The sequence below is a fragment of the Cetorhinus maximus genome, chromosome 20 (assembly GCF_964194155.1).
Source record: "Cetorhinus maximus chromosome 20, sCetMax3.hap1.1, whole genome shotgun sequence".
In the NCBI taxonomy this organism is placed as follows: Eukaryota; Metazoa; Chordata; class Chondrichthyes; order Lamniformes; family Cetorhinidae; genus Cetorhinus; species Cetorhinus maximus.
In genome coordinates, this window is record NC_135898.1 from 42710328 (window position 1) to 42735479 (window position 25152).

At 45.3% G+C, this 25152-nt stretch overlaps 1 protein-coding gene across 1 annotated transcript in view; it reads left to right on the forward strand.

Annotated features, from left to right (window-relative positions):
• papss2b (3'-phosphoadenosine 5'-phosphosulfate synthase 2b) overlaps positions 1-25152 on the forward strand; it is a 130859-nt gene that overhangs the window by 29727 nt on the left and 75980 nt on the right. Inside the window, exons 2-7 of the mRNA XM_078565947.1 lie at positions 4838-4952; positions 5384-5619; positions 6951-7089; positions 10302-10420; positions 15116-15229; positions 16983-17094. Coding sequence (XP_078422073.1) covers positions 4838-4952; positions 5384-5619; positions 6951-7089; positions 10302-10420; positions 15116-15229; positions 16983-17094 — 835 coding nt within the window. The remainder of the gene's footprint in view (positions 1-4837; positions 4953-5383; positions 5620-6950; positions 7090-10301; positions 10421-15115; positions 15230-16982; positions 17095-25152) is intronic.

Here is a 25152-nt window from a genome sequence, read left to right on the forward strand (position 1 = left end):
GTGTGACCTGCAATACTTCAAAATGCATGTCAGCTGCTTGGACTGGACTCACAACCTTCAGGTCAGCACTCTGCAGTGAAGAATCTTTTTTAGGCCTGCAGGTTTCAGGAAGCCTTCCCTTAGCCTGGGAATGGGAGTTGAACTCTCCACTGGGAGCACCTCCTCTGAGGAGGAAGGGAGGGCTAGAAGTGGGAGGAGGCCAGGAGTGCACATTCAGCCTCCAGAGGAGCAACCTTTGGGAGGACAGGTGCAGGCACAAGGGGCGCAGGGCCAAGAGGTAGTCCAAGGCGGAAGGGGCCGCAGAAGACGCCATTATCCTGCTGCCAGGGAATACAGGCAGCGAAGCAGCTACCTCAATACGTCTGAGACTCCGTCTCCCAAAGGAGATAGTCAACTATATCTGTCAAATGATTGGGCCTGAAATGTCCGCTAACTGTGTGGGTGGACACCCCATGCCAGTGGCTCTAAAAGTAACAGCTCCCCTTAACTTCTATGCCTCTGGCTCCTTCCAGGGATCAACGGGTGATCTTTGCGGTGTCTCCCAATCAGCTGTCCACATTTGTGTCAAGCAGGTTCAGGTGTGCATTGACCTTCATCCACCACAGTTGGGACCAGGCAAACCAGACACAGCGAGCCATAGGCTTCGCGGCCATTGCTGGCTTCCCCTGCGTCCAGGGTGCAATAGACTGTACACATGTGGCCATCAAGGCACCAGCAGGTGAGCCCGGTGCCTTCGTCAACAGGAAGGGCTTCCACTCCATGAACGTGCAGATAGTGTGTGATCACAGGATGCTGATTCTACAAGTCTGTGCAAGGTACCCAGGCAGCTCCCACGATGCCTACATCCTCAGACACTCCCATTTGCCGAGGCTTTTCAGTGCTCCAGCCCGGCTGGATGGATGGCTGCTGGGTGACAAGGGCTATCCCCTCAGAAGGTGGCTCATGACGTCTCTCCGCCATCCAAGAACAGAAGCTGAGCAGTGGTACAATAGGAGCCACATCACCACAAGGGCTGTGGTGGAGAGAGCCATCAGTTTTCTCAAAAAGCCCTTCCGATGCCCGGACTGTTCAGGGGGCGCACTCCAGTATCCTCCAGATCATGTGTCGGTGATAGTGGTTGCATGCTGCGCTCTCCACAATCTGGCGCTGGAAAGGGGGGACGCTGTGGACGACAAAGATGTAGACGCAGTGTCTGCGGCTGCACACGATGAGTCCGGCAGTGAGTCCGAGGATGAGCATGCACAGGGAAACGCTGACGGGGTAGACGCTGACCCGGGCATACTCCAGGGAGGCAGGGACACCCGGGAGGCTTTAATCCAATGAACCTTCAACTAGCACACCACAGATGGACCTCCAGGACAAGCCTGGGCTGCAGGCTCGATACCTGAGTGCAAAATCTGCCTGGGTAGGAACATTAACTAAAATTACTGTTAATAAAGTTGAATATCCCACAAATCATCCCTAAAATTATTGGTAAACATCCACCTACAGAAGAAAAGAGTCACCCTCAGCCATGGTGAGATGTCTGAATTTAATATTATAACAAAAGGAACTTAAGAAAACAGAATGACAAAGGTGTTAAACATCACACCAACTCATAATGACCTCATTGTGAGCCAACACAAAAGCACCAGTGATAAACCCGTGGTGTGCCTAAGGTGCCTTATGTTTACGTTTTCGGGTGCTATGTCTTGGTGCTGCCCCCTCGCTGGGAGTGGCACCTGAGCCAGCCTGCTGACTCTGCTGTCCTGTTGGCCTCAATGACCTTGGCGGGCGTCCTCTGGCCCGTGAAGCCAGTGCTGGCCCCGCCTGGGAGGGAGCAGCCAGTTCCACAGCTGGCATCTCCCCAGTTGTTGCAGCCTCATCAGATGCTTTGGTCACTGGCAAAGGGGCGGAGGAGCTGCTGCCCTCATCCGGAGCGCCCTGAGAGGAGCCCGCAGAGGTGGCAGGAAGCTGCTGCGCCGACATGAGGCCACATCGGACCTCCCTACTCACCGCGGATGGATGGGCATCGAGCTGGGACACTTGGTGCCTAGACCATCTCCCACACTGGCAATGACCAGCTGAGGTCAATGCCAATGTGAGGGGTTGCTGGTCCAAATGGTCTCCTGGAGGAGCCTCTCGATGATTGTCATCACTCTCTCCATGGAGGACGCATGGTGCTCGGCCATGAGGCTCATTGCATCAGCGATGGTCCACGGAGACTCCTCCACCACAGAGACCAAGCCAAGCGTAGCCTCATGTATCTCCACCAGATGCTACCACACACCCGGCTGCATTTCCTGTGTTTTTTGCGTCACAGATGACCCCAGAGGCACCGACTGAGCATGTTCCTGGTTCCCTGCAGTCCTCCGACTGCTGGCGCCATGGGCACTCTCTGACTCTGCCAGCTCCTCCAACAGCTGTGAAGTGCCCTCACCACTGTGCGCCGGGATACTAGCCGATGTTCTAATTCCAACCGAGGTGCTAGTATCTGCGCTGGTGCCTGCCTGGCAGAGACGCTGGTGAGACTTCAGGCCCCTCGGGTGTGTGAAGGTGCCTCTGCTGCTCCTCCTCCCAGCCCTGTTTCACTGACGCGGAATGAAGAACAAGGACATTGGATCAGTTAATGTGGAGACAATGTCAATGTGCATCCCTGTCCCCTGGATCATTATGCGCTCATTCTTCCATAAGCAATGGTCAAGCCATGTTGCAAATTTCAATCACTGAACATTCAGCACTGCCGTGGCTGCTGGCAGAACAATGGTGACCTCACTGCTGGGCAAACATACCTGCTTATAGCACCCCAGCCTCACTGACACTGGTGGACCTGGGCGCATGGCGCCTCTCCAGATCTGGGGCCTCCTGCACGAAGTGGCTGAGAATCGTCATCTGGGCCGGCCCTCCGCCAGTCCTCACCTGCTCAGCAGCATTATGTGCCTTCTTCTCCTGGAAAGGAGAGAAGACCATTGCTAAATGCTACTTGTACCTGGACTCTCTTCGCGGACGGCCCACCCCAACCAGAGTGGGACATTGCAGGGCTGCAGTGTCTCCTCACCCCGCTGCTGCCGAACACTCTCACAAAGATGCCAGGTCTGTTTCCCCCCCACCCCTCCTTGGCCAAATGCTGCCTACATCACATTTGGCATACATAGTCTAACCTTCCATAGCAAGGAGGCGCAAGCACATGGAGTGCAGAGGACAGCAGATCGATCGGTGCCACACCACCTTGAAGCTCCCCTCCCAGCATGTCATCACCCTGACTTTGACATGTCCTGGAGTTCCAGCTCTGCGCCTAGGTGCAGCTCCTCCAGGTTGCTCCCAAAACAGTGATGTGGGCCTCAGTGTACCACATGCTGCGGGTGCAGAACCCATCTCATCACCACCCTCCCAGGGTGACCTCGGCATGGGCAATATCTGCTGGCCCACCCAGCGAAGGACACTTGTCGTCAATGATTCAATGCAGTCACTACACTCAGACTTGGGGCGGGGGGTCACCTAAGGAGGAGGTAGGAGGTAAGCCTACCTGTTGGGTTAAGTGATCGATGCCAACATGGTACTCACCTTGCGACACTGGATCCAGGTGCGTTGCACCACGCCGTCGGAGCTCACCACCTCCACCACCTCCTCCCAGGCACGTTTGGTCATGTGGGAGGGCCTCCAACTCCCGTCCTGGGGTTTGAATACCTCCCGTCGCGCAGCCACCTCCTCGAGGAAGGCAGCAAGGCAATCATCCGAAATACGAGGAGCACAGTGCCCCCCTGCCCTACCCCCCTGCCCTTCCACCAACCATGATTCACAGTGTTTGAAAGGCTGCAGCAGCTTTTTAAAACAGGCCGGCAGGTCGCCATTGGACCGGGTGGTCATTGCAGTCCCGCCGCCGCCCGCCCACTCCCACTGTCCCCGGGAGCCGCGATTCACGCTGGGCGGGCCTTAATTGGCCCGCCCGTGTAAAATGGCAGCGCGGACCCAATCGTGGGTGGCGATCGGGTCCGCGCCCGCCCACACCCGCTCTCACACCACCCACCCGACAGGCAGAAAATCCTGCCCACAATATTATTGAGAGGCTGCTTTTTTGTGAATGAATTCTGCAATTAACCAGAAGCCCTACTGCTTCATAATGGAATTAGTGAATAACTAATTACTGCCAATATAAGCTTGACTGATAGGTGCCATAGGATAGGTTTAACTAGTCAGCATCCTTTGCCCAAAATTGGAAAAGTTTCACAGGATGACAATTATCCTATTTATCTTTATAAGACCACCAGCTAAAATCTAATCAACAAATGCGCCATGAGAGTGTTGAGGTGGGGGTGAAGTCTAGTCAGACTTGCCACATTATCATTTGTCATTATTTGCCCCAGTGATAACTGTCTGCTGTGTTCTGGTCACGAACGTGTACTGACAATAATCTTGTAACTTGCAGTTAAACTGCAAGCTAATCTGTGATGTACACTGACATGTCACATTTGGTCTTCCATTATGCAGTACATGGCAAATTAATCCTCACTCAGCAAGGAAAACTCTTGGGGGTTTTATATTTGCATGTGGTTTGCACTCAGGTTGGTAATCATCCAATGTCTCTTAAGTGAACATTTGGGAACAGCAGCTTCTGGTGGACCACATCCTGTTTTTGTTAGTTGGCTAGGATAAGTTAAAACAAACAAAAATCCTCAATCATTCTTTTCCCAGTATCATACGTTAAAAGACGATACAAAATGTGCCTCATTAATATACATTTGCTTTACTTAATAATATGTGGTAATTTTCATTTTGTTTACTTTTTATGGTTCTTCTATTGCCTGGTAAAATGCTCTGTCAGAAAATTGCTAACTCGTAACATTTTCTATTCTTACAGGAAATTCAGAAATCCACCAATGTGGTCTATCAGTCCCATCATGTTAGTCGAAGCAAGAGAGGCCAAATTGTTGGCACCCGTAGTGGATTCCGTGGCTGCACTGTCTGGCTGACTGGTAACATGTTATCTATGATTATTTATGATTGCATGCCAATTCACCAAAATGAGTACAGTAACGATATCACATACTTAACCCCAGGACTTTTCATTTATCTCATTATTTCCCAGGCAATAAGCAAAGTGCTCTGTGCTCTTCCAATAGGTTTACACTTGCGAGGGCAATATTGTTTCTGCTCCTGCTCCTGCTCCTGCAACTGGAGCTAGCCTGCAGCAGCAGAATTGGGGAGGGAGGGTGGGTTGCAGGTAATCTCAGATTGCAGTAGAAGTGGAAATCAAATTAATAGGCAGGGGAAAGCTGCCAGCAGCATCTGCTGGTATGGTGGGCATGTGAGGTAATACCGAAGTGGCGGTTCTCCTTTGGATCTTTCTTTTAGGAATTTTAGGTAGCTCATTCCAACTTAATTGACGTCAAAATTTTCCCTTCAGGCCTATCAGGTGCTGGAAAGACCACAATTGGATTTGCATTGGAGGAGTTCTTGGTAACCCATGGTATTCCTTGTTACTCTTTGGATGGAGATAACATCAGACAAGGACTAAACAAAAACCTGGGTTTCACCTCTGAGGACCGTGAGGAGAATATTCGGCGTATTGCTGAGGTAGCCAAACTGTTTGCAGATGCTGGACTTGTCTGTATCACTAGTTTTATCTCTCCATTTGCAAAGGTAAGTTCATTAGAAAGAAGAAACTGACATGTTCCTTGATGTAAATTCATTCCAGCCTCCATTCTCTGGACAGGTGGATAAATGATATATATCAAAATCTCTGACCATCAGCTTCTTAAAACAACCTCTAATGTAATGTGGGAGCATTAAACTGTGAATGATTTGAATCTCAATCTTGACTACCTGTTTGAGTTTACTGTAAACTGTAACTGTTGGCCAAGATCTTTGGGAGGATGAATAGCCCCAGCAGGGAAGGAATATCCCAAGAAATTAGCCTCCTGGGGAATCAATGAAGGAGCAGCATTTGATGATACTATGGGCTTGTCTACAGAATGGACTGTCCCTGCACCCTAACCAAAGAGGAGAGCTTTGACGCAGAGCACCAACCTAGGGCCTGAAAACAGGGAGTAAGGGAAGAGGAGTGGTAAACCTTTCCAAAAAGCATTGAAATGCTAGACTCCTACCATATACAGTTGTAGTGACTGACCTGGGTGTAGCTAATGAATGTTGGAAAATAAATAAGGAACATACTATAGTTTCTTTAATGTAGAATACCGAGAATGTTTAGCATCAAGTCCCTTGACTGGTGTTTTATAGAACCAAATGGCGTCTTTCTATAATCTATTCAAAAAGATCAAATTTTTTTTAGAAACATTTTAATCAACGTTGGGCTCATCCATTTCATTGACCCTTACATCCTGAATTGTACATTTGATAAATGACTGTTTGTAGGAAGAGATTTGCTTGATGGATGAGCAAGTACATTAAACTCTCTATAACTGTCAGTAAATAAACCTATTGTTGAAAGTTCTCCCCAACAGTTAATTGCAAATGCAGGAAGAAGCAATTTGATCCTTAAAACTTTATTCTCAAAGGTGTCAGAAAAGGTCATTTAAGAGGCAGACAATTTATTTGATGATTTTATTACAGTACTCACTAAAATGGCATTTTAATTATTAAAACATGCACTAACTCCCACATTATTGTGTTACAGTGAAAAGATGAGGATATGTATAAAATACACCCAATGAAATTATTATAGACAACATTTTCTGCTGGCTTCAATTGCTTTTGTATTTTGTGAACAAGACATGTTTTATCAAAGACTGTTTAAACTATTTATTAAAAATACAGAAAAAATCGATATGATCCCAAACCATGGAGCACAATTAAGGCAACCTGATAATTGATTTTAGCACAATACTTCTTTGGCTGACTGGGTCACAAGATAGCCTGGTGGAAAGATTTAAGGAGGAATTATTGTGTGTTGTGGCCCCGACAACTGTCACAAACAAGCAGTGTTAATTTTGTATGTTCATTTTAATCTTTAGGATCGTGAAAAAGCAAGAAAAATTCACGAGATCTCCAAACTCCCGTTTTTTGAAGTCTTTGTCGATGCTCCTTTAGATATCTGTGAAAGTCGTGATGTGAAAGGTCTTTATAAGAAGGCTAGAGCAGGAGAGATCAAAGGTACTAATATACTATCAGCAGAAGGGCTCTTGTGATAATGCCTCAACTAAATATTCTCTGATAATGTGAGACCTCTCGAGCACTGCAAATTGTAGCTTTCAGCATTGTTGATGGCTATCAGTTAATTGAAGAGATGTTACAAGAGTGTTTGCACAGTGAACATGCAGCTCCATTTTGTGCAGTGAAACAATATTCATTTAGTACAGCTATCAGTGAGAAGTGTGAGAAAAACCAAAGTCTAGGGGCAGGAGTGATATTTCATTCCTAATCTGCAGCATGACCTTGCTGTATCCACGCAAAGAAAATGCAGGAACATCAAACAACTGCAGTAAAAACTGCACTGATTTTGAATTTAACAGAAAGACAATGGAAACCTTAGAGAATTATTTGTGAGGTAAAAGCCCTCTTGCTTCTGCTTTAGTGTCCTCAGGGCCCAAATTGCCTCTTTTGTACCATTTGCTGTAATGTGCAGTCATGAATGCCCAAATTACACGTTTTCCTATCCTGGATATTGCATGGAATTTACAGTAAGGCTAATCGGCCCAACTGGCCTGTGTTAGTGTATAAGTTTCATATGTGCCTCCACCGTTCCTACTTCATCTTACCTTCTCTACATACCCTTCTGTTCCTTTCTCGCTGAGGTGCATATCTAACTTTCCCTTAATGGATCTATGTTATTCACCTCAACTACACCAAGTGCTAGCATGTTCCACATGCCACTGTCTGGGTAATTTCCTGAATTCCTTACTGGATTTATTAGTGACTATCGTATATTTAGAATCCTGTGGCAGGGTTTCCCACCCCACCACCGAAAAAGTTGGTGAGGTACTTGCCCTCTGCTCCATATGGTTGCCTTGCAGCCATTTAACAATCTGATTGGCCTGCAGCTGTCTGGTCTCATCAGCACCATGGGGAGCGGTGGTCACTGCTGGGACTGCATCCAGTTCCAGAAAACAAAGAGCCAAGTGCTGGATAAAAGGTATGTCTGAGGGGGGTTCTCAGCAGGGACAGGACAGGAGGCCCCAGAGAGGTAGGGGAACCAGGTGCAAATGCCAGGAGGAAGGGGCCACTTCCACGGAGACAGACCTTGGGGAGGGCCTCCGACTGGAAAATGGGGCCCGTGAAGGAGACAACCCCACCCCCTTTCCCAACTGATGTCCAGGAGGTTAACCTGCTGGGCATCCCTCCTTCATCACTCTCCTCCCGCTGGCTGAAATGTTGCAGTCAGAGCAGGAAGTGGCTCTTAAGTGGACATTAACTGATCACCTAAGGGCCTCAATTTGGGAGATGGCTAGGCATTCATGAAATTGCAGTGAGGTCTGAGGCAGGTGAGTGGGCAGCGGGAATGTCACCTGCAGGATTTTACAGGCCCCACCCCACCTGCAAGCTCATCACAGGGGACTGTAAACTTCTGCCCCTAGATTTGGACTGCCTGCAAGTGGAAACATCTTCTCTATATCTAAAACAAAAATAAAAATACCTGGAAAAACTCAGCAGGTCTGACAGCATCTGCGGAGAGGAACACAGATAGAGGGCCAGTGATAGGCAGAGATTGCCAAAAGATGTCATAGACAAAAGGGCAAAGAGCTGTTGACGGTGGTGATATTATCTAAGGAATGTGCCAATAGGTGACATTAAGGGTAGAAAGCAGGACGAGCAAGGTACAGGTAGCCCTAGTGGAGGTGGGGTGGAGGGAAGGGATCGAAATAGGCTAAAAGATAGAGATAAAACAATGGATGGAAATACATTTAAAAATAATGGAAGAAAGGTGAGAAAAGAAAAATCTATATAAATTATTGGAAAAAAGGGGGATCGGAAAGTGGGTGGGCATGGAGGAGAGAGTTCATGATCTAAAATTGTTGAACTCAATATTCAGCCCTGAAGGCTGTAAAGTGCCTAGTCGGAAGATGAGATGCTGTTCCTCCAGTTTGCGTTGAGCTTCACTGGAACGTTGCAGCAGGCCAAGGACGGACATGTGGGCATGAGAGCAGGGTAGAGTGTTGAAATGGCAAGCGACAGGGAGGTCTGGGTCATGCTTGCGGACAGACCGAAGGTGTTCCGCAAAGCGGTCACCCAGTCTGCGTTTGGTGTCTCCAATGTAGAGGAAACCACATTGGGAGCAGCGAATGAAGTAGTCTAAACTGAGGGAAGTGCAAGTGAAATGCTGCTTCACTTGAAAGGAGTGTTTGGGCCCTTGGACGGTGAGGAGAGGGGAAGTAAAGGGGCAGGTGTTGCACCTTCTGCGGTTGCATGGGAAGGTGCCGTGGGAGGGGGTTGAGGTGTAGGGGGTGATGGAGGAGTGGACCAGGGTGTCCCGGAGGGAATGATCCCTGCGGAATGCCGCCAGAGGGGTGAAGGGAAGATATGTTTGGTGGTGGCATCATGCTAGATTTGGCGGAAATGGCAGAGGATGATCCTTTGAATGCGGAGGCAGGTGGGGTGATAAGTGAGGACAAGGGGGACTCTATCATGGTTCTGGGAGGGAGAGGAAGGTGTGAGGGCGGATGTGCGGGAGATGGGCCGGACACGGTTGAGGGCCCTGTCAACCATGTCTACCCTAGGAAGCAGTTCCATTATTTAATGACCCCTATTCAGTTATCCCTCAGCCATTTCTTTTCTAGGGTCATGAATACAACCCAGGTCCTATCACTCTGGGTACAAACGGAGAAATTGCTCACTTCATTTTTTAAAATTAATGGATGGAAAATAAAGTCTGAGAGTCCAAGTCTTCTAGCCCATCCTCATATCCTAATCATGTGCATCATTTCCAGGGCTTGGTTCATTCTGTTGTGCCTTTGGCTCACTCCTGCAAATGTGGAGGGACTGCTAAATTGCTAAGGGCATCACAGTCAATGATGGTGCTTTTAACTGACATCCATTCTAGGTGTCGAGTGAGAAAAGGAACTCGTGCTATTATTTTCTCCTACACCAGCGAGCCCAAGTTCAACTGTAGCTCTCCAACTGCTACCTTGACTGAGAATAGCTAACTTAGCACATGGGCCTTTCTGATTTATCTGGTGCTACACCAATAACCCTGTTATCCATTGGTCCCTGGGAGAAGTTGAACAAACAGCCCTGTATAATGTTAGATAAGATATTTTTCTTAGATCAATAAAAGTCATGTTAACACCTAAAGGATCTATGCATAATTTTCTGCATACCCCAGAATAAGGTCCAGTGCTTCATTCAGCTTATTTTGTTTGCTTGTTTAGGATTTACCGGGATTGATTCAGAGTACGAGAAGCCAGAAAGTTCGGAGCTGGTCCTCAAAACAAACCTCACATCTGTGAATGAATGTATCCAACAGGTGGTGGAGCTGCTAGAGGAGGAGGTAAGTGAAATGTCCAGGTAAAGTTGGAAGTTATACCTGGGTTTCTGAAAAAAGAATAGCTACTTGCAAGACAACAGCTGTTAATGGCTGGCTTTGAATTTTATTTTTATATTTCTACAAGCATACAGACAATAACAGACAGAAAAAGACACTCTGGCCCATCTACCCTGTCCCAGGAAGCTGCAATGATGTGTGCATCACATGATGTACATTTTCCGCCCCATCCAAAACCATGTGATCACCTGGTAGAGGTGAAAACTCAGGATGATTTGAAGAAAAAAATCTGGGAAATTCCTCCTTGACCTGCTTAGACAATCGAAACTAGTCCAGATCACCCTGGCCCATATGCATACCACTATACTTTTCTCAGTTAAGTATCATTTGCCAGCCTTGTGCCCAATCCCTCAACACATCAAATCCACCTCTAGCATTCAAGCATCATCTACAGACCTGACATTCACACAGGTCTTTGTTTAATTTTCAACTTGCCCCAACACCTGGAACAATAATAAAATCAAGTTTTGCTCTGATAAAATTCAAAAAATAAATTGTGAAAGAGCTTTATTTATTTTAGTCTCCTTCCTTTGTGAGTGGCACAGTATCATGGAGAAATGAGAATTTAGTATTTTTTCAATTATTCTTAATTCAAATCAAATGCAGCCTTTACTTCACTTTCCTTTTCTGCCTTTTCTCCTGATGGCTGCTACTTTGGTACAGAATATGGACTGCTTTCAGAAATAGATGTACACACAGTTACCATCTATACTGTGTCTTAAAGATCAACAACAATTTCCATTTATTTAGCACATTTAACCAGAGAGTGAAGGAATAGACACCAGTCCATGTTGAGAAAGTTAGGCGTTGTGAGGAAGTTTGGTGGAAGATGCCAAGGGGAGAAATTTACTTGTGTATGCAGACTTATAGAATATAAGAACATAAGAATTAGGAGCAGGAGTAGGCAATTCAGCCCCTCGAGCCTGCCCTGCCATTCATTACGATCATGGCTGATCTCATCTCGGCCTCAACTCCAATTTCCCGCCCTCTCCCCATAACCTTTCAACCTGTTACTAATTAAAAACCTGTCTATCTCCTCCTTAAATTTATTCAGCGTCCCGGCATCCACTGCACTCTGAGGTAGTGAATTCCACAGATTCATGACCCTTTGAGAAAAGTAATTCCTCCTCATCTCTGACTTAAATCTACCACCCCTTAGCCTAAAACTATGGCCTCTCATTCTAGAATGCCCCACAAGGAGAAACATCTGCTCCACGTCTACTTTGTCTATCCCATTTAGCGTCTTAGATACCTCAATGAGATCCCCTCATCCTTCTAAACTCTAGCGAGTATAGGCCTAAGCTGCTCAATCTCTTCCCATAAGACAAGCCCCGCATCTCTGGAATCAATCTAGTGAACCTCCTCTGAACCGCCTCCAATGCAACTACATCCTTCCTCAAGTAAGGGGACCAAAACTGTGCACAGTACTCCAGGTGCGGTCTCACCAATGCCTTGTACAGTTGCAACAACACTTCCCTATTTTTATACTCTATTCCTTAGCAATAAATGCCAGAATCCCATTTGCCTTCCTTATTACCTGCTGTACCTGCATACTAGCTTTCAGTGATTCATGCACGAGGACACCCAGATCCCTCTGCACTGAAGCATTCTGAAGTTTCTCTCCATTTAAATAATAAGTCGCCTTTTTATTCTTCTGACCAAAGTGGATAACCTCACACTTATCCTCGTTAAACTCCATCTGCCTAACCTGTCTATATTCATTTGTAAATTTCTTATTTCTTCATTGCAACTGACTTTCCCACCTATTTTGGTGTCATCTTCAAATTTAGCTATAGTATCTTCTATCCCTGAATCCAAGTCATTAATATAGATTGTAAATAGTTGCGGCCCAAGGACCGAACCCTGTGGCACCCCACTAGTTACAGCTTGCCATCCAGAAAAAGACCCATTTATCCCAACTCTCTGCTTTCTGTTGGTTAGCCAATCCTCTATCCAAGCTAATATATTACCCCTAACTCCATGTGATCTTATCTTGTGTATTAATCTTTTGTGCGGCACCTTATCAAAGGCCTTCTGGAAGTCCAGATATACTACATCTACAGAATCCCCATTATCCACTTTGCTTGTCACAACTTCAAAGAACTCTAGCAAATTAGTCAAACATAATTTACTCTTCATAAAACCATGCTGACTCTGATGGATTGCATTTTGACTTTCCAAATGCCCCATTACTACTTCCTTAATAATGGATTCCAATAATTTCCCAACGACAGACGTTAAACTAACTGGTCTATAGTTTCCTACTTTCTGTTTACCCCCATTTTTGAATAAGGGTGTTATATTAGCATTTTTCCAATCCACTGGAACCTTCCCAGAATCCAGGGAATTTTGGAATATATAGCCATTACGTCCACTATCTCTGCTGCACTTCCTTTAAGACTCTGGGATGTAGGCCATCAGGTCCTGGGGACTTGTCACCCTTTAATCCCAATAGTTTGCTCAGTACTTTTTTTCTAGTGATGGTGAGTGTTCTAAGTTCCTCCTTCTCTATATCCTCTGTACTACCTGTTACTATTGGGGTTGTACTAGTGTCCTCCACTGTGAAAACTGAGGCAAAATATTGATTAAGCGTCACTGCCATTTCTGTCTTCCCCACTATTAACTCCCCAGTCTCGTCCTCCAAGGGACCAACATTCACTTTAGCTACTCTCTTTCCTTTTATATACTTGTAGAAGCTTTTACTATCAGTTTTTACATTTTGAGCTAGTTTTCTTTCATCATTTACCTTTGCTCTTTTTATTATTTTTTTAGTAACCCTTTGTTGATCTTTAAAAATTTCCCAATCTTCCAGCCTGCCACTGACCTTTGCAATTTGCTATGCCTTAGTTTTTGCCTTTAAGTTATCTTTAACTTCCTTGCTTAGCCATGGATGCTTTTTCCCTCTCTTACCATCTTTCTTCCTCATTGGAATATATTTTACTTGGGACGAATTGAATATCTCCTTAAATATCTGCCACTGTTCATCAACTGTCCTACCTTGTAGATTTCCTGCCCAGTCCACTAGGGCCAAATCTGCCCTCATACCTATGTAGTTACCTTTGTTTAACTCCAGAACACTAGTATGGGACTCAAGTTTCTCTCTCTGAAACTGAACTTGAAATTCTAGCATGCTATGATCACTCTTCCCTAGAGGATCCCTATGTTGATTCATTGAGGGAGGCAGTGCAGTGAGTGGCTGCATGTCCACCCATGCACCATTTTTCAGTAATATCAATGGAGAATGCCACCCCAGCTGCAATGGTAGGGACTTATGACACTCCCTGCTCCCAGGGAATCGATATAAGTCTGTGTAGTGTCACAACATAAATGAATTTTTCCCCTCAAGCCTTTTAAAGACAGGAAGGGAGATAGAGTGAGGGATGGAATTCTAGAAAGCAGGGCTAAGGTGGCTGAAGGTTTTTTTTAAATTTATTCATGGGATGTGGGCATCGCTGGCTAGGCCAGCACTTGGTGCCCATCCCTAATTGCCCTTGAGGTTCTGCCAATAACCTGATAGGAGTGGAACATCTTGCAGATAGTGAGTATAGTATGAATGAATTTGATATTAAGTTTGAGAACCAGCTAAGAGAATCACAAACTAAACTTTTGAATTTAAGTAAAAGGCAAACTTCAATTGATTGCAGCAAACTGATTGAATTGTGTTCAAAAGGTGGGAGAGTGGGACTAGCTGAGTTGCTGTACATGTAGCAATAAAAGGCAAGATCTTCACTTGTAGTTCAGCAACCATGGTCAACTAATGAGGAAAATGACAATATCAAGTTCAAAGAAAAGGCTTAAGCAAATGCAAGGTAGAAATCCAACAAATTGGGAGATCCATAGAAAGAAATAAAGGGGTACAAGGAAATGAGGTAGAGTGGGATGAGGCCATGGAAACTTTGTATTTTGTACATTATACTAATGGATGGAAAATAATGGAGAAAGCACCTGAATTCATGACTCCGCTTCTGGTTGGATGGAGGGGGGTTTGGGGGTCATTAGGGGGTGCTGGTGGTTGTGGTGAAAATATGCATTGGGAGCAGGAAATTGCAAAACTATTCCTGTTAAGTTTTAGGTGTTCCCTCCAACCATTTCATACATGTATCAACCATATATGCACCAGGGTACTTGTTTTCTGATATATCCACTGCTTCTTTCCTCACTCCCTCATCCCAATAGTGCAGCTGAGATATGACCTTGTGTATTTAAGTCATTTTGTCCCAGCACACAGTGACATTGTGGTGCCTGGCTAGAGGACAGTTCAAGCACTATAGGTGAGAATGAATTCAGGTCTGTTAAAGCAGCCAAGGAACACCTGAACTCCCTGTCACAGGTGAGATATTGTGATGCTGGCTCACAGTCAAGGTAACGTAGGTTTATGGTGGAACCTGACATTTATCTTTAAGTGAATTCTGGAACAGCAGATGCTGCAGTCGCAACATTGGTTAGGACCTATACACAGGTTATCAGGTCTGACTGTCAAACTGTGAGCAGCAAAATTAGCAACGTTAGATGGACTGACTGTTAGAAATGGAACACATTTGGAACCCACCCCGAAAAGAGAACGAATTATGTGTCGTGTTCTGACATTCTGGGAGGCAAGCCAGCAGAGTACGGAACTAATGTATTTATTGTTACTCTAAGGGCATTGTCCCCCCTGCCGCCAATGAAGAAGTGAAGGAGCTCTTTGTCCTTGAAAACAAGCTGGACTTGGCATGTGCAGCTGCCCAGGTCCTGCCCACACTGCAGATAACACAGGTAACACTTTCCATTCTACTCTTAAAATTATTTTCTTACATAACAATGTGATTAAACAAAGGCAGATTGTTAATGTTTCACACAATTGTACATTATCGAACAATTCTTGATACCTGACTCCTGCAGAGTGACTGTAAAGCTGACAGGAAGGAGCCATACTCCTTTCACCAGCTCTTTCCCACCAGACTAGCTGTCGTTTAAATATATTGCTGCCCGCAGAAATCGAAGTATTTTCAGGCCTAAGATCTTGTTCAGTGTTATTAGCTGTGCAGATGAATGGTGCCGTCTAGTCCAGAGCAATCAGGTTTAAGATTGGCGGTTTGTAGAAAAAAACTTCAGCTTCACTTTTGTGGCGAGCATAGACATGCTTTTTTAAAATTCAGTCATGGGATGTGGGCATTGTTGGCAAGGCCAGCATTTTTGGCATCCTTAATTTCCCTTGAGAAGGTGAGCTGCCTTTCTCGAACCGCTGCAGTCCATGTGGTGTAGGTACACCCACAGTGCTGTTAGGGAGGGAGTTCCAGGATTTCGATCTTGTGAGCGAATGAAAAAAAAAAGCCTGAATGTGGCCCAGGTCTTGCTGAATGCAGGCATGGACTGGTACACCACCTGAGTAGTTGCAAATGGAATTGAATAATGTGCAACCATCAGTGAACATCCCCACTTCTGACGTCATGATGGAGGGAAGTTCATTGATGAAGAAGCTGAAGATTATCGGGCCTAGGACAATGCTCTGAGGAACTCCTGCTGCAATGGCCTGGGACTGAGCTTATTAGCCCCCCCACAACCTGAGGATATGACATTTGAGGAGTGTTACTGAAGCTTGTGTCGAGTTGTGTGACTTTGGAAGCAGGGAGACTCTGCAGCTGTCCTCTTATCAATGATTTACATAAAATCCAAGGGAGCATTACCACGTGGATAACTGTTCACACACCCAGATAGAGATTAGCCCTTTAACTAATAGGCAATTCCTTCAAAATTAATAGGTATAATATCATTAGCAGAATTTGCAATAAGCACTTCAATCCTAACCAGGCGCTGAAGAGGAATAAAAACAAAAAATGCTGGAAAAGCATCTGTGGAGAGAAAGACAGAGTTAACGTTTCGAGTCCATATGACTCTTCTTCAGATCTGAAAAAGTGTCATATAGACTCGAAATGTTAACCCTGTTTCTCTCTCCACAGAAGCTGTCAGACCTGCTGAGTTTTTCCAGCATTTTTTGTTTTTGTTTCAGATTTCCAGCATCCTCAGTATTTTGCCTTTATCTAGCTGAAGAGAAATACCTGATCTTTATCTGTATAAATAAATGGAGATTAATGGTATTATCTGATGGGACAGACAGTGTCCATTGTCAGGAATTTGTTGTATTAAATTGGAGTCTGCACAACAAAGCATTTGGACTGTGTCTATATTCATTAAATCTCATTAGAAAGCTGAGAAAGTCCGGTTGGTGCATGTGTTGCCATAGTGCAAGTGAATTGCGGGCATTGTTCACAGGTTGGAGGTTTATCATCTAGCAAAAAGGACTGAAAAGAAAGAAAAAGATACAATGTACTTCAAACAGAGTTAATGAATGTCAACAAATTTAAAACTTCATTTGGACATCGTGACAGTTTCTGGCATTAAAACCAGGCCTGAATATGTATTATTAGAAGAAATTGGAACTCTGAAAGAATCACCGCATCAATTTTTGTTGTATGTTCAGTAAAGTGATGGTGCATTGGATTCACTGAATGACCTGTTCTCTCTACAGCTGGATCTACAGTGGGTGCAGGTCTTGTCTGAAGGTTGGGCTACTCCACTGTCAGGCTTCATGAGGGAAAGGGAATTCCTGCAGGTTCTGCACTTTGGGACACTCTTGGATGGTAAGAATCACTGACTTTTCACTTTTCACTTTTCACTGATCACTTGAAATTCTTCAAACTGAATTGGTGATAATGATAGCCGTTAATGTCTCAGTTGTATTTAACATAGTCCTTAATGTCTCCATTGTATTCAGTATAGTCGTTTTGAAGTAAAATGTGTCTGATCCTCACAGGGAGGATGGATTACCTACATGTGTCAGTTCTCATCACCATTAGGGTCTTAGCCCATTTCTTTACAGTTTTGGTCATGACACTCATTGCCAGGTTCCAGTGTGCTGCCACATATATGCATTTTGAAGGCTTCTTTTTATTCATCCATGGGATCTGGGTGTCACTGGCTAGGCCAGCATTTATTGCCCATCCCTAATTGCCCTTGAGAAGGCGGTGGTGAGCTGCCTTCTTGAACCACTGCAGTCCATGTATGTACACCCACAGTGCTGTTAGGGAGGGAGTTCCAGGATTTTGACCTAATGACAGTGGAGGAATGGTGATATATTTCCAGGGATGGTGTGGGGCTTGGAGGGGAACTTCCAGATGGTGATGTTTCCTTGTATCTGCTGCCTTGACCTTCTATTTGGTAGTGGTCGTGGGTTTGGAAATGCTGTCTAAGGAGGCTTGGTGAATGTTGCCCAGTCTTCTGTAGTCTTATATCATTTACCTATACGGAAAAGCAGAGACTATAGATCAGTGGTCATATTCACAGATTTTATTGTACAATGGTCTTCAATGATTTTCACAGAAGCACCAGGAGAACGACATTGAGGAATGCTGAAGGCATCAAGTTGGGGATGATAGCAAACTATGAAGAAGAAGATAGGAACACATTGGTAAATGGAATGGGCAGCCAAGTGATAGATGCAGAAAAAATATAGAACAGTGAAAGAAACAATATCTGAAATGGTAAAAGAAAGATGGATTTCTATAGCACCTTTCATGACTGCAGGACTTCCCAAAGCACTTTATAGCCAATGAAGTACTTTTAAAATGTTGCCACTGTTGTCATGTAAGAATGTGCCAGGCAATTTGCACATAGCAAGGTTGCAAACAGCAGTGGGAAAATGACCAGATAATATACGAACGTACGAATTAGGGGCAGGAATAGGCCACTTGGCCTGCTCCACCATTCAATAAGATCATGGCTGATCTGATTGTAATCTGAACCCCACATTCCTGCCTACCCCTGATAACCCTACACCCTCCTTGCTAATCAAGAAAATGTTTTAATGAGGTTGATTGAAGAATAAATATTGGCCAGGACAACCAGGTATCTCCACTCCTCTTCTGCGAAATATTGCCATAGGATCATTTACAATCATTCAAGTGGAAGATGGGGCTATGGTTTAACATCTCATTCAGAATGGCAGCACCTCCAGCATTGCAGCAATCCCCCAGTGCTGCGCTGGAGTGTTAGCCGGGATTTTACATTCTAATTCCAATGTAAGAGTGCTACCCAAGCTACCCTGCTGAACCCAAGACTCATAATGGAGTGTAGAAATAGATCTCAGGAGCAGATAGATAGATCTTTAAAGGTGAAAACCAAGATAGACAACAACATTAAGAAGACACAAAGAAATTCTAGGTTTTATACATGGGGACACTGAGTATAAAAGCAAGGAAGAAATGTTAGCTTTGTACAAGTCAATGGTTAGATTCCAGGTTTATTGTCTGCACTCCTGGACACACTAGTATCAAAAGACTGTTAGAGCCATGGAGCAAAGATGCACTTAAAAGAATCCAGGTATTAGAGGATTTAGTTATGAAAGAAGGTTTGGAAAATGAGGACTTTTTACTGGAACAGTGTAGGTTGAGGAGTAATCTAATCGAGGTTTATGAAATTAGGAAAGGTTTTAAGAGGACAGAGATTGTTTCCACTAGTTGGAACTCATACATAATTCTGTGTACTCAGAATTATGACTAAAAAATTGAAGGAGGAAATTAGAAGAATCTATATTCACACTTTAGGTTCATAGAACATAGAATACTCTTCAATAAGTGTCAATGGTTATAACATTATTTAAAATAGAATTGAAGAGCGGGTAGCCACACATAAGTATTTCCATAGGGGCTGGGGAGGGAGGTGTGGGGTGGGGTGGGGTGGATTCCCTGAATAGGTATGAGAGGAAGCCTTGAGATTTCCAAGGTGGGTTCTCCCGATGATCTGCTGAATTTCCACACATTTCTCCCCTAACTCACACTACTTGCTTCATTCCAAGGCAGCTGAGAGGGACGCCGGACCGCTTTATCCTGTGTTTATAAAATCACTAATATCATGAAAGGATTTGATAGGGTCACAGGAGGGAGTTGGTTTTCACTTGTGGGAGACAAGTATTTGAAAGGAGGAAATATAAATGAATATGTGGGAAGGATCAGAGTAAATGGGTTAAGTTGAAGGCGTACCGCTGGTTAAATGGGCTGAATGGCCTCCTTCGATAATGTAAATTCTGGGATTCAGGTTCCTTGTCTAACTCAAAACTATCAATTTTTAAATATGTATTATTAGCCATAAAATCTTGGGGATGGGGGAAAAGAAAAGGAAGGTCACATGATGAAACCTCTAGGAATATGTCCAAGCAGCACTAGCAACTCCAGTTGTAAGACAATATGAAGGCAGGAAATTAATTAAAGTAACAAGAGAGCAACTACTTTGTATGGTACATGGACATCACTCAGGAAGAGTTTTGAAAATTGTTGCTAATATGTGGGGGGTTGGAGAAGAGTGAATGATGTAGCACTGCTCAAGCTGGAGGTACTGAGACTGAGCTGAAGGGGTATTTACTGGAGATCACGAAAACAAACAACATGATAAATATGCTTCCAATGGCACTGGCCACCAATTATACTTACGATGTACAGGCTGTGGTGTATAGAATGGGTTTTCCCCATTGCTGGACCTGCTACATGCACCACAGAAGGTTTGTTATGAGGAAATAAAGTTACAAATGCAACTCTCAATCAACTGATTTTTGCTGTTGCAGCTGTAGAAACCATTGTGAAGTATAAATAGGGTAAGCAGCACTTTCAAATAATGGTATTATATTTAACCAGTTATATAGAATTACATAGAATATATAGCACAGAAACAGGCCATTGGGCCTAACTGCTCCTTGTTGGTGTTAATGCTCTTAACAGCCTCCTCCCAGCGCTCTTCATTTAACCCAACAGCAAAACCTTGCCCTCCTTTCTCTTTTACCTATCTTCCCCTTAAATACATCTGTACTATTCTTACCAACTACTGCAAATAGCAGCCAGTTCTTCATTCTAACTAATCTGGCTAAAGAATTCTTGTTCTTAGGCAGTCCCTGATCGAGGATGACTTGCTTCCACACCAGTTCCATGGGTTCTGAGATGACTGATAAGTCCGATGCGCAATCTGCAGACTCTGTCACAAGCGGAGCAGGTGGTGCTTGAAGGGTTGGGTAGATGGGTTGTTTGGAGGTTTGTGTGTTCCTCCAGCACCTCGGCTTCATCTCTGCACATTCCTGACGAAATCTCACGATGCTTTCGATGTCTTTCCGAATGAGCCTTCTCCATTTTGGTCACAAGCCTGGATCTCCCATGAGTAAGTGGGATTGTTTGATCTCTTCATGGACCCTTTGAGAACACCCCTACAACGTTTCCGCTTTCCCCCTCGGAGTCTGCAACCGAGCTCCGAATAGAGCAGTTGCTTTGGGAGTTTGGTGTCAGGTTTATGAGCGACATGTCCCATCCAGTGGAGCTGGCTTTGAGTGATTAGTGCCTTGATGCTGGGCAAAGTGGCTTGGACCACCTTTCTTGCCACTGGATTTGAAGGATCTTGTGAAGGCGAGTGACTGTCTGATATTTATGGCCACTACTTTTGCTGTCTCCCACAAGTGTAAACCAACTCCCTCCTGTGACCCTATCAAACCCTTTCATGACATTAATGATTTTATAAACACAGAATAAAGCGGCCCGGCGTCCCTCTCAGCTGCCTTGGAGTGAAGCAAGTAGTGTGAGTTAGGGGAGAAATGTGTGGAAATTCAGCAGGAGATCGGGAGAAACCACCTTGGAAATCTCCAGGCTTCCTCTAATACCTGCTAAGAGAATCCACCCCACCCCACTGTCCCCAGCCCCCATGGAAATTCCAGTGGCATTCCTTCAGTTGTGTGACCACCTGCTCTTCTGATTTGGAATTAGTAACTGACTGGAAGTTATAGCCCAACTCTCGATATTGGAAGAACCACACGATCCGTTTCTCTGTGGCTTAATCAGTGCTGAAGGATGACTAGCTGCATGGGAAAGATAGAGTAGGATAAAGAAATAAATGGTGCCTGACTGAAATTTGATCATTGAGGTCTTAGATGTCAGACTAATATTTTGTTTGCCAGGAGCTGGATCATGACAGTTCTAATGCAAGGTAAATGTTAACCTTTCCAGAAGTAAGTACTCCCTTTTGTTCACCACACCCTGAGGGTGGCTTTTGTCTACTTTTGTGAAGTGAAGTCTTTCCTTGCCTTACTGTTGGAGCTTAACCAAAACAATTAGACCGAAGTCCTGGGGCTTTTCCCAGTAATTTTTTCAGACTTTTCAAGGATGTCAATGAGTTAGTTATGGCAAGATAAAAGGTTAGCTGAGAATCAAGGGGGGTCAAATTCTATAAAACAATTATATGCAATTCTCAGAAAAAAGTACAAACTGTGCCCTGTGTATATGAAAAAAATGAGCTAAGACTTGACTTGAACTGGAAGCAGCAATTCACAGAAACAAGCTTTTGAAAAATTGATGATAAAAAACCCAATATAAAGAATTTTGAATGAAATATTGGGAAAAACACAATGCCATGGATTAGTTAGTTGGTACATTGTGGGGAGAGAGGAGATAAAGATCAGTAATATCCACAAACAGGAACTCTAATTGTGATTGACATACCTGGATTTTCAAAGGTCATCAGATATGAATTAAAATAGTCCCAAAAGAGACAGGCTCATCATTTCTTTCACTGCTGTTTGTACAATTTTGTTCTGTGCTAATTCAGCTGCCACATTTGCCAACAAAACAAAGTGACTGTGTTTCAAGTGTAATTCATTGGTTGTGATGTACTTTAGGGTGTTCTGTGAAAGACGTTTTCTGAATTCAATCACTTCCTTTTTTGAACCAATTCCCTTATGTGGGGCACATGTGTCACAAAGTTGCTGATTTATTGGTGTCAACTGCTAAGGCAATATCAAATCTTGTATTTTCTTTCAAGAGACAGTGAAAACATCTTTATAAAATTACTTAAGAAGAAACATTTCTTGCAGATTTATTTTCTTAGCAAAACACAAGAAATAAGAACATGCATTCATGTTTAAAATTTGTTTTGTGGGGATGGGCAAGGTCATATTTATTGCCCCTGAAAAATTGCTGGTAGGCTTTCTGTATGAATTTAAGCTAAGTGCCTTATTAGGCACTTCAGAAGACATTAAGGGTTAACTACATACTACTGGATTAACAAAACATGTAAAGCTTGACTGGGTCGGATATCAATGAACCTGTTGAGTTTCTAATGACAATTCAATAGCGTTCTCAGTGCCAACCCACAAATGAGTAGATTTATTGAAGTCAATTTGTCTTTGAGGAATTTGTACTCTAACCTCTAGATTGAGAGTTCAGGCACAAAACCACTAAACTATCTATTTAGCACCTATCATCTAAAATGATGCCCAAGGTACTTTAAAAATAGAGTCAAGTAAGTGAAACGAGCACCTAGCCAGGAAGGGAGAGGTCAGGAAAGGTGGCTCAAAGATCAGTTGAAAAATGGATTTTGAGAATTTTTTTACATTTGAAAGGGCCTATGGGGGAAATTTTGGACAGCAGGGTAGAGGTTGTTGCAGGCTTTGCCAAAAGTGGTGTAGTAAATGGATAAAGGGGTGGTACAGAAGGCCAGATTCACAGCAGCAGATTTCATGAGTCCTGTGAGTGAAGTCTATTTGCTCACTCTAGTATTACTCAGTGGGCTGAATTTTCTGGTTGGTGGGGGGGGGGTTACGGACCGGGCACAGGCGGGGACCCAATTGCCGTTCATGATCAGATCCACGCCGCCATTTTACGCAGGCGGGCAAATTAAGGCCCACCCAGCATACTTCACGACTCCTGTGCATAGCTGGAGTGGGCGGGTGGCGGTGGGTGTACTCAGGCTGCTGGGTCCAATGGCGACCTGCATAAAGGAAGGCCCTGGCAGCCTCAGAATGGCTGGGTGAAGGGCTCTGCAGGGGGGCAATGGAGGTTATGAAAGTCTGGAAGGTAGGCCAGCGGGGCAGGCCAGGCCGGAGGGTAGCCGTTTGGGGCAGGCCAGGCCAGAGGGTAGACCTTTGGGGGAGGCCAGGCCAGAGGGTAGGCCATCGGGGCAGGCCAGGCCGGAGAGTAGCCCTTTGGGGCAGGCCTGTCCGGAGGGTAGCCCTTCGGGGCAGGCCAGGCTGGAGGGTAGGCCATCGGGGCGGGGCAGACCAGGCCGGAGGGTAGGGCGTGGGGGGCTAGTGTGCCCCTTGTTTTTCGGATGACTGCCTTGCTGCCCTCCTCGAGGAGGTGGCAGCACAGCGGGAGGTGCTGGTTCTTATGTTATGTTTAGAGAGGTGAGACTTGAGGGTAATTTGAATAAACTTTCTAAAATAATGAAGATGATTGTGTTAAGTAGAACAATTATCTCAACAAGATAGGTTAGGTATTACCAGAAGACACGCCTATATGTTATGGAAGGTCTGAACGAGGTTGATTTTTCTTCTTTTCCCAGGGAACATTGGGCCTGTGGAAGAGGTTGTGGATTGTACAGTGAGCAATGATCCTCCAAATTACCTCAAATGAGAGCTGGACCTATTTCTGACTGGAATGGTCATCACCTTGTGCAAGGGGTGCATTTCCTGTAACATTAATCAGGGATAATATGATTCACTTGAGGCAGAATTTTCTGACTGGCGGAGGGGCAGAGCGGGAGCGAGAGCGGACTTGACCGCCGCCCACGATCATGTCCACACCACCATTTTATGCGGGTGGGCCAATTAAGGCCCGAACAGCGTGAATCGTGGCTCCCGAGGACAGCGGGAGTGGGCGGACAGCGGCGGGACTGCAATGACCACCCGGTCCAATGGTGACCTGCAGGCCTCTTTTAAAAAGCTGCTGCAGCCTTTCAAAGGCTGTGAATCACGGCCTGTGGAAGGGCTCCCCAGAGCGCTGCTGGTGAGCAGGCCAGGCAGGAGGGTAGGGCAGGGGGGGCACTGTGCCCCTCGTTTTTCCAATGATTGCCTTGCTGCCCTCCCCGAGAAGGTGGCAGGATGGTTGGGGGTCCTGGTACCCCAGGAGGGAGGATGAGGCCCCCCCACATGACCAAACGTGCCTGGGAGGAGGTGGTGGAGGTCATGAGCTCCCACGACGTGGTGGGACGCACCAGGATCCACTGTCGCAAGCGCTTCAACAACCTGTTGTGCTCTGGAAGGGTGAGTACCATGTTGGCATTGGTCACTTAACCCAGCAGGTTGGCTTTCCCCTCGCTGTGCACCACCCCCCCAAGTCTGAGTGTAGTGACTGTATTGGATCATTGATGCATGTGTCCTTTACTGAGTGGGCCACAGATATTGCCCATGCCGAGGTCACCCTGAGAGGGTGGTGAAGAGATGGGTTCTGCACCCGCAGCATGTGGTAAACTGAGACCCATATGACTGTTTTGGGGGCAACCTGGAGGAGCTGCACCTAGGTGCAGTGCTGGAACTCCAGGATATGTCCAAGTCAGGGTGATGACATGCTGGGAGGGGAGCTTCGAGGTGGCATGGCAATGAACCATCTTCTGCCCTCTGCACTCCATAGGCTTGCGCCTCCTTGCTGTGGAAAGATATACCGTGTGGTGCCTAATGTGATGTAGGCAGCATGTGGCCAAAGGTAGGGAACAGGCCTGGCATCTTTGTGTGAGTGTTCGGCAGCAGCGGGGTGAGGAGGCACTGGAGCTCTGATATGTCCCACTCTGGTTGGGGTGGGCCATGCGTGAAAATAATCCATGTACAATTTGCACAAATCAATGCTCATCTCTCATTTTCAGGAGAAGAATGCTCATAGCGCGGCAGAGCATGTGAG